The sequence below is a fragment of the Zootoca vivipara genome, chromosome 15 (genome assembly GCF_965207765.1).
Source record: "Zootoca vivipara chromosome 15, rZooViv2.hap1.1, whole genome shotgun sequence".
Classification (NCBI taxonomy): Eukaryota; Metazoa; Chordata; class Lepidosauria; order Squamata; family Lacertidae; genus Zootoca; species Zootoca vivipara.
This window is the reverse complement of record NC_142598.1, coordinates 27,589,868-27,605,517: the sequence shown is the minus strand read 5'-3', so window position 1 is coordinate 27,605,517 and position 15,650 is coordinate 27,589,868. Positions and strand designations below refer to the sequence as shown.

Here is a 15,650-nt window from a genome sequence, read left to right as displayed (position 1 = left end):
CCTGACTTCATTTCAGCAGGCTAATTTAGGTTGTGAAAGTCAATTTTGTTCTTTCGTGATTGAACAACAGGGAGTCAGAGACCCATTGCTGATCTGTTGCAAATTACCCAGAGGAAAGCAGGCAGATCCTGAACTAATTTTGCTCATCACTACCCTCAATTCCCAGTGTCATTCTGTGTATTTCGTACAATAGTACCATGCTTTGCTTTCACTATAGGGTTGCATTTAAGCTGGTAATTCACAATGAATCTTGCTCTTTCCCTCTTCTATTTTGGATTTTTTTTCTGATCGTCATTCGGCTTTTTTTATTCTTCCTTCTTTGGCGATCACTCGTAGCCAAGTAAGATTGTCTTCCATGAATATGGTCTTAATGGTGTGTCCGTAGGCAACTGTAGAAGTCAATTCTGGATCCACACATCCTTCCACAGTGGGGACATAGCTTTCTGGGTGGGAGCTGATCATGGTGAGGATTTGCCAAACGTGCCGTCCTCTTATCACATTTCTCCCTTTCGTCCTGAATTCGTGCTTCTTCAAAGTCCATGACGCCTTTGGTCGAGGCTATTCTCCAATTGGAGCACTTGTCTTTTTTTAGGGCACTGCCAACAGAAGCAGCAAGTAAATCCTATTGGGGAAGCATTCCTAGCGTAGGCAGAAATTTGTCTTGCAGCACTCAGCTCTCCTAGGAGACTTTCATAAAGGATCTTCATTAGTCCAGATATTTGAGTTTTACAGGTGTAAGTGTTACTTTTACTTCCTAGCTCCATGCATACCAAATTACTTCTTTCATGTTCCCAACAGATGTTTGCTTCAGTGGTTTTCAGGATAGCATGTGCTGACAAATAGTCACAGTCTTTGTCTGCCTGCCTGCCTATGTATATATCTATCTTGTCTATCTCAGTGTCCCAGTAAAAGCAGTGAGGAGTAACTTTGCCCCATTTCAGAGATAGGGAATTGAATTTCAGAGGGCTTGATCATGCGAGACAATTGAGCCCATTAGCCGTGATCCTGCCATGTCCTTAAACACATACTTAATTAAGTCCCTGTGATGGGATCCCTTTGTTATTAGATTATTTAAATGCAATGCATTTATTCTCATTTAAAGTTAATCTAAAAGCAATGTAATCCAGATGCAGCCTATTTTAACCAAGGTTGTCTCACTTAAATACAGCAGCCAACTCATGAGGTTGGCTTAAGCAGTTTTAGCTGATTGCAGAGTAACCATTAGAATGATTAGGAGAAGTAGGCAATGGAGACAGAAAGAAGCAAAAGCAACTCTAAAGAGGATTGATGTCTTCTTACTATACAGCCTAATGCTGCAAACCTGAGTATAAAAGCTTAAAAGTAACTAGCGTTGAACTCGGTGATCCTTGCTTCTGAGTCAGGTTGGGGCTATATCATGACATTTTGATTATACTCCGCATGTTTTGTAGTAACTTGGGACCTGTGTTTGAAATTACCCAGGTGCTAGGCACATTTTGCACCTGGCTTTCAACCATTTGCGACCACCAAGATGGCCGTCGGGCATGCGTTGAAGCGACTTCTGGTGCCGCTCTGCCCGATTTCCGGTGCCCACACATGGGAAGAGCGGCCCCCGGAAGTTGCTTCTACGCAACTTCCGGTGCCGCGCCGCTGCTGATCCCGCATTTTTCAGCGGGAGACTTGGCAGGTATGATAATAATACCTTTATTGTCAGTGTACAACATGTGTACAATGAAATTAACTGAGCCTCCCTCCCCCCCACACTCCCCCCCCCACAGCACACCAACCTCGAAAGTCAGTTGCGCTATATTATTTTCCGTTCAGCAGCCTAACAGCCCACAGATAGAAACTGTTTTTTAGCCTGTTGGTATGACTGATTATACTTCTATATCTCCTGCCCGAGGGTAGAAGATTAAAGAGGTGCTGGCCAGGGTGTGAATCGTCCCTGAGAATTTTTCTCACTCTCCTAAAGCAATGATCCCTTGCGATGCCATCTAGCGGGCTCAGGGGACAGCCCATGATATCTTACATATCTGAGTTTTTGACACCGCTTGGGACTTATTTTCCATAGCTGTTCTTGTTGTTGTTGTTGTTTAGTCGTTTAGTCGTGTCCGACTCTTTGTGACCCCATGGACCATAGCACGCCAGGCACTCCTGTCTTGCACTGCCTCCCGCAGTTTGGTCAAACTCATGTTCGTAGCTTCAAGAACACTGTCCAACCATCTCGTCCTCTGTCGTCCCCTTCTCCTAGTGCCCTCAATCTTTCCCAACATCAAGGTCTTTTCCAATGATTCTTCTCTTCTCATGAGGTGGCCAAAGTATTGGAGCCTCAGCTTCAGGATCTGTCCTTCCAGTGAGCACTCAGGGCTGATTTCCTTCAGAATGGATAGGTTTGATCTTCTTGCAGTCCATGGGACTCTCAAGAGTCTCCTCCAGCACCATAATTCAAAAGCATCAATTCTTTGGCGATCAGCCTTCTTTATGGTCCAGCTCTCACTTCCATACATCACTACTGGGAAAACCATAGCTTTAACTATACGGACCTTTGTAGGCAAGGTGATGTCTCTGCTTTTTAAGATGCTGTCTAGGTTTGTCATTGCTTTTCTCCCAAGAAGCAGGCGTCTTTTAATTTCGTGACTGCTGTCACCATCTGCAGTGATCAAGGAGCCCAAGAAAGTAAAATCTCTCACTGCCTTCATGGATCAATGCCTTGTCGTGGCGAAGGGGCTTGAATAACTCAGAGAAGCTATGAGCTATGCCATGCAGGGTCACCCAAGATGGACAGGTCATAGTGGAGAGTTTTGACTAAACGTGATCCACCTGGAGAAGGAACTGGCAAGCCACTCCAGTATCCCTGCCAAGAAAACTCCATGGACAAAGACAACAGCTGTTCTTGTGTATATCCTTTGCCCTTGTTAGTTCCCCAGATCATTCCAGCCCGTGTGTATACGTATATGTGCATGTCTGAACTTGCATTTGCAAATTTGCTTGATGCTCATCGCCAAGGGCCCTTCCAGATGTACCACTCATAGTGCTATAGCTGCTGGGGGGGTGGGAGGGTTTTCCATATTTTTCTGCATGCTTCCACACTGCATCATTATCATCCCATCACTGAAGTGCCTTATCAGGGTCTGAACCAAGTGCTGTGGCCAGTGCAGTGTCTCAGTGTGGATGGGGCACAGCTTCCCCCATCCCCATCCCCAGCTTATGCCTTTGTCTGGTCAACAGATCAGGAGATTCTGACAGTTTTGGCTCCCGTTTCAGCTCAGAGATCCTGTTCTACCTCTGGGTTTGTGTACGGCCACCCACATCTTTGAGCTAGTTCCAAGTCAAAGTTTGCTCGAGTGAAGGGACTGCTTGTGTCCTCAGGCCCCGGAGCTGAGCAAAATGTTAACAAACCTTTCAGAAATATACAGTGCAACTTTGAGGAGGAGGCATGTTATGATTGTAGCAAAAATTGCTTGCTTAGTGACACTGCTTAGCATTAATTTGTATTTCTGACCGTTGTGTTCCCTTATGCCAGGCAGCAGCAATAGTCACTCAAGGAGTAACTGAGGAGTTGAGCTTCAACTTCTCCATTATTATGCCGTAGGGCATGGGTAGGCAAACTAAGGCCCGGGGGCCGGATCTGACCCAATCACCTTCTCAATCCGGCCCATGGATAGTCTGGGAATCAGTGTGTTTTTACATGAGTAGAATGTGTTCTTTTATTTAAAATGCATCTCTGGGTTATTTGTGGGGCATAGGAATTCGTTCATCCCCCCCCCAAAAAAAAATATAGTCCAGCCCCCCACAAGGTCTGAGGGACAGTGTACCGGCTGACCCCTGCCGTAGGGTAACTAAAACCCTTCATTATCTGGGATAATATGTAATCTCTTTGGAAGCCACCTTACATTACACATGTAATGAGTGAGTCACATGGAGCGGGAGCCTTTTTCTCATCTCAATCAACCCTGGTGTAAATCCAAAGTAACAGTCGCCGTCTAAAGATAACTCATTTGTATTGGTACTAGTAAGAGAATACAGCAGCCCTGAGCAGTCAGTAGATGTACCAGCACTTGAAAGAAGAAGGAATAATCAGTATTCTCCGCCGACTCTTGTGTGATCTGAGAAAGAGGACAAATGAAGAGCATTTTTAAAATGTTTCCTGAGGTTCTGCAAGTGTCTGAAAGGGGAGTGGTGTTTGGAGTACTTATAGGATTAAGACAGTGTTTCTATTAACTGCCGGCTTCTTGAGTGGAAGCTACTCCACGGTCGCATTTATGTGACAGCCCCGAGCTGGGAGTCAAATCCGTAATTCTCCAAATGGTGGAGCAGATGGGCACAAGGCTCTTTCATGGGTCAACAGGCTACCAGCAGTGGTTCTCGAAGGCGACACGGAATCATAGCAAGCTAATGAACGACTGACTTTTGGGTCAGGGAGTGTGACAGACAGATGGGTAAGCACACTGTGTTTATCGATGAGTCCCTCCTTCACACAGAGCTGGGAAGAAAAAGCTCTTCAGTGGCCTAGCCCCACCAAGAATGCCAGCCAGCATTTCAGAGATCTGACTAGTAAAAACAAGTGATGTGTTGAAGGTACCTCCAGCATTTTTTGTCCGCCAGTTTAAAAACTGTGAAAGGGGAGAAGACAATTCAGAGACATTATCATGGGTGGGGTACACAGCTGCTGCCGTCTTCACGGGAGTTGAGGGGTGCTTGTGAATGCCCTTCTTTTCTCATTACCATGAATGCTTCCTCCTACAGTGGTACCTCGACTTCCAAACGACTCGACAAACTAATTTTCCGACTTACGATTGGGGCAAATGTCCACACGCTTACGAATTTCTCGACATCTGAGCGGAAACCGTGGCGGTTTTAGTTAGGATTTTTTCGACTTAGGAATTTTTAGATGGGGTTGCTTCAACTTACGAATTTTTCCATTTCCAATGCATTCCTATGGTAAATCGCGTTTCCAATGGCGCTTTTCGACTTGCGAATTTTTCGACCTACGAAGGTGCCTTCGGAACGGATTAAATCCGTAAGTCGAGGCACCACTGTATTCCCATCTTTCAAACATGCATCAATTTCGTTGGCATCATTTTCTCTTTGTCCATGGGGGACAGAAACATGCTTCGTGGGGTTCGGGTGGTGGTAAAACAATTCCACCAGATATGAATATTCTTAAAGTGAATAAGATGGGCAATAATGCTGGGGTCTCCAACGCTGTGCCTTTGGGCTCAAAACCATCTTATTTAGGTTGTTGCCTTAGTTTAGAGAGGTAGTTTGGGGGGTGTCTCCTGCCTTTTTGACTAGGTATTATTTGGGGAGGGCATTAGGTTGTTTGCCTGGTTGTTGTTGTTTTCTACTGGGCAAGCCAAGTACATGCCATTGAGTATTGCCTACTCCTGCCTTCCCTAACCTGGTGTACTCCAGAAGTTTGGACTACAACTCCCATCAGCCATCGTCGTCAATGCTCAGGGGATGATGGGAGTCGTAGTCCAAAACATCTGGAGAGAAACAGCTTGCAGAAGGCTGGCTTACACCAACAATAGCTCTATCTCATGGTTTTCAGACAGGGCTTCCCCACCCTCTCTGGAGATGTCTTGAATACAAGGCATCTGCTCTCCCACTGTACTAGGATCCTTCCTTTTCTGGGTAATTGAACTATATATCCTGAATTATGAGCGAACGAGATATTTTCCCTTGTTCAAAGGTATATAGTGAACATTTGAGCAGCCATGTTGTTTGTCGGGGGGGTGTTATGGAACCTCTAGATTAGTACACACAGTGAACCTCCACCAAAATGCATGTGACATATGTTTTATGCCGAATAAAACTATCCTAAAATATGTTCCATACAAGCAACTGGCTATTGAACCGCTTGTTTAGGATTAGTTACAGGTAGGTAGCCGTGTTGGTCAGCCGTAGTCGAAACAAAATAAAAAAAATCCTTCCAGTAGCACCTTAGAGACCAACTAAGTTTGTCATAGGTATGAGCTTTCATGTGCATGCACATTTCTTCAGATACCTGAAGAATATCTGAATATCCGAATATTCAGATATCTGAAGAGGTGTGCATGCACACGAAAGCTCATACCAATGACAAACTTAGTTGGTCTCTGAAGTGCTACTGGAAGGATTTTTATTTTGTTTAGGATTAGCGAGCCTAGTGAAATGCAAGCAAAGCCTTGCCATTCATCATCCATCACTCAGTGCATTGTCATACTGTATTGGAGGCTGGGCTTCTTTTTTCTGTGGCCTCCCTCCTTCCTTTGCAGTTAGCAGAGCAGTGAAACAGTTTAACTGGTGCTCGCTGTTAGAGGAGAGATTGCTCTGAACAGCCCAGAGAAGCTTCACCTTCCCTGAGGCAGACCTTCTGTTCTGGGGGAAGCGCTGCCAAATATTTGGTTTGGATCATGAATCTGCAGGTGCCTCTTTTGTGGTCGCCATGCTTGGTGGGGCAGGGCTGGTAGGTGAGGGAGATGAGGAGTAATGTGGATTTTGTATCGTGCTGATAAATCCTTAGCACATAGCCTGCCTCATCAGTTTAACTTTAATAGGAGAGACTGACTAGGGGCTGCTGAACCCCCAGGGATAATGCATCAATTTGGTGGCACTAAATGAAACTGAAGGTGCTTCCTCTTAGTGGGAAGGAAGAAAGGAAGGACAGGCTGCTTGCTTTTGTGGCCATCTAGCTCCTTGTGCCACTAGGGTTGCCAGACTCAATAGAGGACAGGACTTCTGTGCCTTTCATTGCCCTGCTCTCTTTTGAGTCTGGAAACCTTATAGAGAAACCAGCAAAAACCTTTGTTTAATTTCCAAGCAAAGGGTCTGCTGGTTTCTCTTTAAGGTTTCCAGACTCAAAAGAGAGCAGGGCAATTAAAGGCACAGAAGTCCTGTCCACTATTGAGTCTGGCAACCTTACGCTGTTGTTATATTTAATTGATTTTGCACCATCAGTGCACATGATGCTTTCCAACACTGATGGGAAGCTTGTGGTTATCCAGGTGTTTTTGAACTCCAGCTCCCATCAACCCGAGCCTGCATTGCCTATTGTCATGGATAATGGGAGTTGTAGTCAAATAACATATTGGAGGGCCTCAGGTGGGAGAAAATGTCCCTGTCTCGCTTTCTTTGTATCAGGCAGCTGTTAAAGAGAGTAGGAGCAGGAGCAATAAACCTGCTGTCAAGAAGTTCTTCCACCCGTATTTTATTTTCGATCCACCCTGCCATTTGTGTCTGTATCTTGGGGGTCTCCCCCCTTACAAACCAGCCTTTTATTGGGGAGCGCTGCTGTCACTCAGATACTGCAAATTGCCTTTGATGCAAAAATATCCCTGCGGCTAATTAGAAGTAGCCAATTTAGTACTTCCAGTCTCCTTTTGTTGGAAAGAAACCTGCAGACATTGCTAATTGAAAGTGCATGGACAGGAGCCAAGTGCAATCTCCCCTTTCCATACAAGAGGATGTAGGAGTATTTTCATTAGACAATAACTCAAAAATAATTTGTCCTTTTTTTCTTCTTTTACTCCTTTATAGCTGACATTTTTTTGGGAAAATATTTCCTTGGTAAATCTCAGCAATTTGGTTTTCAACTACAATACACTCTTTATTCCCCTTTTTGATAGCCAGTTGCAAGTTAATTGTTTCACCCATGCATTTAAAAAAAAACTATTAAGATACTTTGGAACATTGTCATTTTCAACAACACTGCCATGATTGTGCAAGATAAAATATACCAGATAGAATTCAACAGGGTGTGTTTCTTGTGTGTGAAAACAGTTGAGATTCAAGGATCCCCGGCCAGGCATGCACCTCCAGATGATGGAGACGACAGGGGCCATCTTGGTGCCCGGGCATCTTCACTTGGTGCCCGGGCATCTTCACGCAAGTGGCCAATAGCCAGATGCAAAATGTGCCTGGGAGCAAGTCAGACCCGGGCAATTATAGACCCATTAGCTGTCAACTCTCCTGTTTTTCATGGGAAACCCCCGTATTTAAATCCATTTCCCGCTGTTATCCCGAAATGCAAAATATCCCGTAAATCCCCCGGATTTATAAGAAAGCAGCTCCTGCCGGCCAAGGAGGCTCCTCAGCTGCGTAAATGTCCCGGCTCCCGGCTGGCTGGCTGCTTGCTCACTTGGCTTGCCGAGTGCTGCCAGAAATCGCCTCTGCGCATGCCCGGGCATGCGCAGAAGCAATTTCTGGTGCCCAGACATGCGGACATGGGCAGCCCGGCACCGGAAGTTGCTTCTGCGCATGTCTGGACATGCATAGAACTGATTTCCGGTGCCGCTCTGCCCATGTCTGGGCACCAGAAATCGGGCAGGGCCAGCATCGGAAGTCGCTTCTGCACATGTCTGGACCTGCACAGAAGCGACCTCCGGTGCCGCGCCACTGCTGATCCCTTATTTTCCAATCCGGAAGTTGACAACTATGCTTTAGTGGTGGTGGGGACTTCACCTGCTACATGTATCTTTGTCAATCAGCTGTTAAAGGTACAGGAGCCCCACATTCCTCTTGGTCAGCCAGCTATTAAAGCTACAGGGGGGGGGGCATAGCAAACCTAACTCCTTTCGAAATTAAACTTGTAGTGCCTTGAACTGTTTTGCTCTGGTCCTTCAGAGGTTCCTGAAGTTAAGATCAGATAATATTTGCAGCGGCTCTGTTCTGTTTCCCCCCAGGAACACAAACACTAACCACTGTGTTGCTCGGCATAGTCAGCCCTCCTCTCAGAATAGTAACTTTAGACTGTCTTATTTTGGTGAGGTGCTCCAGCTCTTTAAATAAGGGAATTCAGGTTGATAATGCAACAGCAGTGAATTCATTAGCATGAGCTAGCTCCCAACTTGCCTAATTTACCCTGTGTACGCCTCCTGGAAGCCCTTGAAGCACAGAGCAGGGGGTGGAGGTTACCGTCGACACTCTCCTGGGAAAAGAGGCAGAGATGTGGAATTTGTACGACGTTGTGAATGGAAAATTAACTACGAGGACAGTTAGGGAAGGAGAGCCATGAAGCAAACTTCTTGCTCCGAAAAGCTTTTCTTTCCTCTGGGAATAAGAGGAGGAGGAGGGATGGTGGTTACAAAGTCAAAGAGCAAAAAACAACAAAAGTTGTTGTCTAATAAGCAGAGATGTGCTGGAGGGTACTGCCCACATGGAGAATTTATTTGAAGCTGTGGGCCAGAGTTGAGCATTAAGACCCACACTCCTAGTTTAAGGTTGACATGTGCCCTACTTACAGAAGTCAGCCCTCTGTCTGAAGGCATTCCCTGCCCATGTCCAGTTTAAAATCTAGAGCTATAAAGGCACCATAGATATAGAGGTAAAGTAAAAAAGGTAAAGGACCCCTGGGCGGTTAAGTCCAGTCAAAGGCGACTTCAGGAGGCTCAGTGGTTTAGACTACAGCACCACCTGCGTCCCTCATAGATACAGAAACATAAAGAGACTACAGTAGCGCCAGTATTCCAGTGTTGTTCAACTTTTCATCCCTGGATGTTTCCAAACTACAATTCCCATCATCCCTGAACCATTTGCTATGCTGGCTGGGGATAATGGAGTTGTGGTGTGCAAACATCAGGAGACCCACTGGCCTACTTATGGTGCTGTGGTCTAAACCAATGAGCCTCTTGGGCTTGCTGATCAGAAGGTCAGTGGTTCAAATCCCCACGGCAGGGCGAGCTCCTGCCAACCTAGCAGTTTGAAAGCATGCCAGTGCAAGTAGATAAATAGGTACCGCTGCGGCGGGAAGGTAAATGGCATTTCTGTGCTCTCTGGTTTCCGTCACAGTGTCCCATTGTGCCAGAAGCAGTTTAGTCATGCTGGCCACATGACCCGTAAAGCTCTCTGTGGACAAACACCAGCTCCCTCGGCCTGAAAGTGAGATAAGTACCGCAGCCCCATAGTCGCCTTTGACTGGACTTAACCGTCCAGGGGTCCTTTACCTTTTTCAAAGGCAGATTCATTTGTCCCTATCTGAAACCCTTTGTGCTTCTACATCTGTTTTCTTGACCAGTGGCATAGCTAGCTGCCTGGGGCGGCAAACCCAAAAGCACCCCGCCGGGGGGGCGGGGTGTCCATCGCACGATGGGGTGTCATGACGCACGATGCATGCGCACACAGGAGGCATGCAGCGCAGCGGTGCGGCAAACCCCACGAGCAAGCCGCAGAGTGAGGCAGTCTTGCTTGCATCGGGGCTTCTCCTCGATGGCGGCGGTCGCATGGCAGCGGCGGTGGCTGTCGGAGGTGGTCAGCCCCACCCAGCCTGCCGCCCAGGGCAGCTCACCCTCCCGTCCCCCCATTACTATGCCACTGTTCTTGACCCGCTCATAATGCACATAAATCTTCTGACAACAATCAATGACCAGTCTCCAGCCTTTTAAATGATCCAGGTTTTTCTTTTTCATCAGCCTTGAACAACTCTGGACGCTCTGACCTCGAGGGCTGTGATAAGAAATGGCTTTGGGGAACAACACGCAGCGAAGTTACTCCATCATCCCATGCTTCATCTTCGTCGAGGTGAGTGCAGCTTGGGGAGTTCTGGGTCTGGCAGGATGATAAATGTTAATGTCATCGTGCTGGGTTAAACGTGGAGAGAAAACCCATTGCATTTGTTGATGGGACCGTGATCCCGAGCACATTGTCTTGTATGGATAGCTCAGTTGGTTAGAGCATGGTACTGATAATGCCAAGGTTTCAGGTTCGATCCCCGTATGGGACAGCTGCGTATTCCTGCATTGCAGGGGGTTGGACTAGATCAGGGGTTCCCAAACTAAGGCCCAGGGGCCGGATGTGGCCCAATCGCCTTCTCAATCCGGCCCGCGGATGGTCCGGGAATCAGCATGCTTTTACATGAGTAGAATGTGTCCTTTTATTTAAAATGCATCTCTGGGTTATTTGTGGGGCATAGGGATTCGTGTTCCCCCCCCAAAAAAAAATATAGTCCGGCCCCCAACAAGGTCTGAGGGACAGTGGACCGGCCCCCTGCTGAAAAAGTTTGCTGACCCCTGGACTAGATGATCCTCAGGGTCCCTTCCAACTCCTATGACCTATTATCTAGGCATAGAGTCAGCCTGCAAGAGTGTATTGATTTGCTGGTTTTGACAGGGCTTAAGATGGCCAGGCCAAGGAAAATAAGATCATACTCTGTTTCCATTTTCGTGGCATGTCAAATTTGTATTTGAGTTACAAGCCTTCATATGCATACGATTTTTTAAAAATACAGTTGGTTCAAACTTGGTTTTATCTCTTTGTCTGAAACTACCTAAACAGGGGAGGTTACGTGGTATAGAAGGTGGAGATTATTATGGAGGGTTAGACAGAGTGTTTTGATTATCTGCAAGAGGAGATACAGTAATAATAATAATAATAATAATAATAATAATAATAATAATAATTGTTATTTTATTTGTATCCTGCCCTCCTCGGCCAAGGCCAAACTCAGAGTGGCTAACATCATAAAAACAACACAATATGCATAAAAACAGACATTAAATTAATTTAAATACATCTTAAAATTAATTCAGACAAAATTAATTCAGAGAAGCATCTGACTCCATGTCTGTGCTGAAGAACAGAGCCATGTAAAAATAAAAAATAAAATCCTCCACATGGAAAACCAGCACGCCAGGGAGAAAGAACCTTCTTAACTTTGCCTTTTCCTTGACATGTTTTTTTCTTGTGTGTGGAGAACTTCCTTTCATGCAGAAACATTTGACGGTGCCACCCCCCTCGTTCCAAATCCGAAGTGACACAGTCTAGGAATGAATTTATTTCTTTATCTGCTGTTTGTGTGAACTGTGCCTCAGTCTCCAAGGAAACCCCGAGGGTGTTTTTCCTTCCTTTCACAAATCTAGGCAACAGGCAAGGGAATAAATCAATCTATCATTCCTTCACCCAATCAATATTTTTGTAGGGAGCAAAAGAGATACACCATGTCTCCGAAGTAAGATCTTTTAATTTATAGCCAGGCACAACTATCTCTGAAGACTTCTTTCTCTTTTTCGGCCCTCTAATGTGTGAATGATGAGTCTGTCTGAAAGTGCAGGTGAGAGAGCTATAAATTGGCCTTTCTGTAGTCAAGGCTGACATGAACATAAAAAATAAATCAAGGAACAGCATTTGGGGGACATGTGAGCATTGGTTTGCTGTTCCGAATATCCTTTTGCTCGCTACAAGTAAAGCCAGCATTCACAGCTGATTTAAGGAGCAGAATGAAAGTGTGTGGCTTCTTTAAACACGTACAGTGGTGCCTTGACTTACAAATTTAATCCGTTCCAAAGGCACCTTCATAGGTCGAAAAATTCGTGAGTCAAAAAGTGCCACTGGAAACGCGATTTCCCATAGGAATGCATTGGAAACGAAAAAATTTGTAAGTCGAAGCAACCCCATCTAAAAATTTCATAAGTCGAAAAAACCCTATCTAAAACCGCCGCAGTTTCCGTTCGGATGTTGAGAAATTCGTAAGCGTGCGGCCATTTGGCCCATTCGTAAGTCGAAAAATTCTGTTGTCAAGTTGTTCGTAAGTCGAGGTACCACTGTATGGTACCACACACATACATGCACATATACACACATACATGCACATATACACAGAGATGTCTACTAGTATTCTTGTTTAAAAACACATTTCTGCAATTTTGCAGAAACACATTTCTGCAATTTTGTTAAAGTTGCATCCATGGTAACACCAGAAGCCACCTTATACCAGGTCAATGTGCTTCCAAACTGTTACTGCTTTATGAGAGGGATTGTGCAATTAAATTGTGCTAAATTACTCTGTGGCCCTAGCAGATTAAATCCATTTTTTTAAAAAAAAAATACACAGTGGTACCTCTACTTACGAATTTAATGCGTTCTGAATGCACATTTGTAAGTCAAAAAAAATTGTAAGTTGAATCCCATAGGAATGCATTGGGAGAAAAAATTCGTAAGTCGAAGCAACCCTATCTAAAAATTCGTAAGTAGAAAAAATCCTCTCTAAACCGCATCCAAGATGGCGGACGGAGCTCCATTCGTAAGTAGAAACATTCGCAAGTAGAGTTATTCGTAAGTAGAGGTACCACTGTATTTGGAGTTTTTGTGGTTTAGAAGTGATGGAGAATGAACTGAAAGGTATGGGATGAATGAATGGTTAGAAGGAAGGCATATAAAGCACTCTGCAAGTGAATCAGGATGAATGCAGGACGGACGGTTATGGTCATATAGCTATCCTGCAAACAAATCAGCACAAATCCTCAGTAAAGACCAGATATAACTTCACATCCATAAGCTTTCTGCATGGTTGTCTGGAGGAACCCTTAGAACAGTGGTACAGTACTGTTCACATACACATGATTGCCAGCAACTCTCGAGGGTTTTGGGGAGGGGTCTTTAACCCTACTTAGAGACACCAGGGATTGAACATGGGACCCTTCCACATGCAAAGCCTGCACTGTACCACTGAACTACAGTCAGTATTTCCCTGTTACACTCTGCAAGGTTGTTGTCGTTAATAAGCAGCAGCGGGTTGACCTAAGAAAAGAGCAGTTAGCTGCCCACCACATAATAGAAATGTATACTGGAAATATGACCATAAAGATGAGCTCTTGTTGAGAGCCAGCCCCAACTTCCCTTCCCTATTTTCAGCTAATTTTGCAATCTTTGTTTGCATTTTGGCACCTTCTTCTGAGCAACTTGCCATTTGGAGCTTGGGGGTTTTGAGCATGACCTTAGGTGAGAGGATTGGGCATGAGGATTGGATTGGTCTGTTCACTGCTGCTGTGTCAAGGCTTCAGCGAATCCTATCTCTTTCATGGTGGGATGTCAAGAAGCAGAAAAACCAGAAGAGTTCTTACCAAGTAGCTTATTCAGTATTCACAGAGAGAGACGAAAGAATGTGGTCTCTCGTAGATAATGGCATTGCTCCGAGTGAAGTCCCCCCTCCCCAGGCCTTCCTATTCTACGTCACCCCTGCACCGGCTGATCTGTGCTTTATGCCTCTGAGCTTTCTGTTCTACTACTCTCAAGGCACGCCTGGTTCTGGGAGAAGGGGGGGCTCAGGAATGCTTTCAAGATACACTGAGCCTGTTAGCTGTCTCTCTCCTGGTGCTTCTTTTTCCTGCTGCTCCCCCAATATCTCCCAGCTTCTCCCCTCTGCAGCCTCCCCTCTCACCTTCTGCAAACCACTGTTCTAAATCTATACTGTCCTCCTCTTCTCAGGAAGGTGCAGAAAGGGGGGGACAGTTCCCACCATTCCTTCTCAGTCCAGCCCCTGACATGTTGTCATGATCACCTACTGTGTGTTGCCTTTTCCTTATTGCTGTCTATAGGATGTGCAGGGCTCTCTCTCTCTCTCTCTCTCTCTCTCTCTCTCTCTCTCTCTCTCTCCCCCCCCCCATGTAAAAGGCCAAACAAACTTACCTTCTCCTCTGCACCTCCCCATGCCCATACTAGTAAGCGGTTCAGGACGAAAAAGTGGGCAGAATCGCAGAAGTGCTCGTTGACCCCTGGGACAGGATTACATAAATTGGGCTCCAATCTGAAAATGAAGCTAGTCTTGCTGAAACAAATATGCAGCTGCATGAGAATACGCCTTATTAAAATATGACAGTATTGCTAAAAGTAAATACTAATAATACTAATACTAATAATAATAATAATGCCTTTCTGTCTCAGTAATATGACAAGTTTTACATGCCAAGATCATTCACATCTCACTTTCAGTTTCTGGGTTATATATTACATATTCTGACCTGGAGATAAGCTATGTGCTGTAAGAACTTGTGATGTGCTACCGGCTCTAACAAATTCCTTTTTACGTCTGGAATGTGAACTTTTCAGTAATAGAGAGGATGCCTGAGACATATAATCTATAACAGCAGAAAGGTTAAATCAATGTTTCGGTCCTTAATTGGAAGAGCTGCTTCCTATTTAAACTGGACAAGAAGGTGAAGCAGAGGCTCATTAAAATAGTTCCCAGGCATTTATCAAACAGTACCCAAGGAAGTCAGAAAATGAAGATTTTTGAAGACACTGCGATCAAAGAATTATATTCAGCTGAACATTGGCTTGTGGGATCGTACCGAAGGTTCATCTACAGCACAATCTTCTTTCCAACAGTGACCAGACAGAGATCTCTGAAAAGTTTGTGGCATCTGTCAGTCATTCTTGCTTGTTTTTACATATGAACTAGAGATCGTGGTTTAAAACGAACTTGTCAGATTCAGAGCAAGCCAGCTTTAATCCATGGTTTATGAAGCTGGCTTGCTTAACTAACCAACCAGTTTAATCAACCAGCTCTGTATCCCTCGTGGCTACTATTTATAGATGGATAATGGTTAACACTTGCAGATCAGCCTTTTATTTAAGTGCTAGCCTGGTAACCATACAGTGACTGGGAATGGAATACAGGCTAGTGATTGGGCCGGTGAATAGAGTGCTTTGTTCTCCCCTGTGCATAGTATACAAACCAGCAGAAAAGTACAGCTCTATGTCGCCTCTCTGCCAGCCCTAGACTAGTAAAACATTTCATGGGCTAGTAACTCTTATGACCTTATTTAGAAGGCTGCCATAGAAAGGCCCGCCATCATTTTTAAAAAAGCTATCACTGTACTTTGCAGCAATAACAGCAGTTATGCATTTCATGGGAAAGTACTGCCTTTTATTTCTTGGGAACTTAATTTAATTTTGTCACACAAACTTAGGTGCTA

The 15,650-nt window shown here is 45.0% G+C and overlaps 1 protein-coding gene across 1 annotated transcript in view; it reads left to right on the top strand.

Annotated features, from left to right (window-relative positions):
* The window catches only part of PLPPR1 (phospholipid phosphatase related 1), a 113,530-nt gene that overhangs the window by 53,282 nt on the left and 44,598 nt on the right, over nucleotides 1–15,650 (top strand). Inside the window, exon 2 of the mRNA XM_035097401.3 lies at nucleotides 10,371–10,479. Within this exon, the coding sequence (XP_034953292.1) occupies nucleotides 10,417–10,479 (63 nt within the window). The 5' untranslated portion in view covers nucleotides 10,371–10,416. The remainder of the gene's footprint in view (nucleotides 1–10,370; nucleotides 10,480–15,650) is intronic.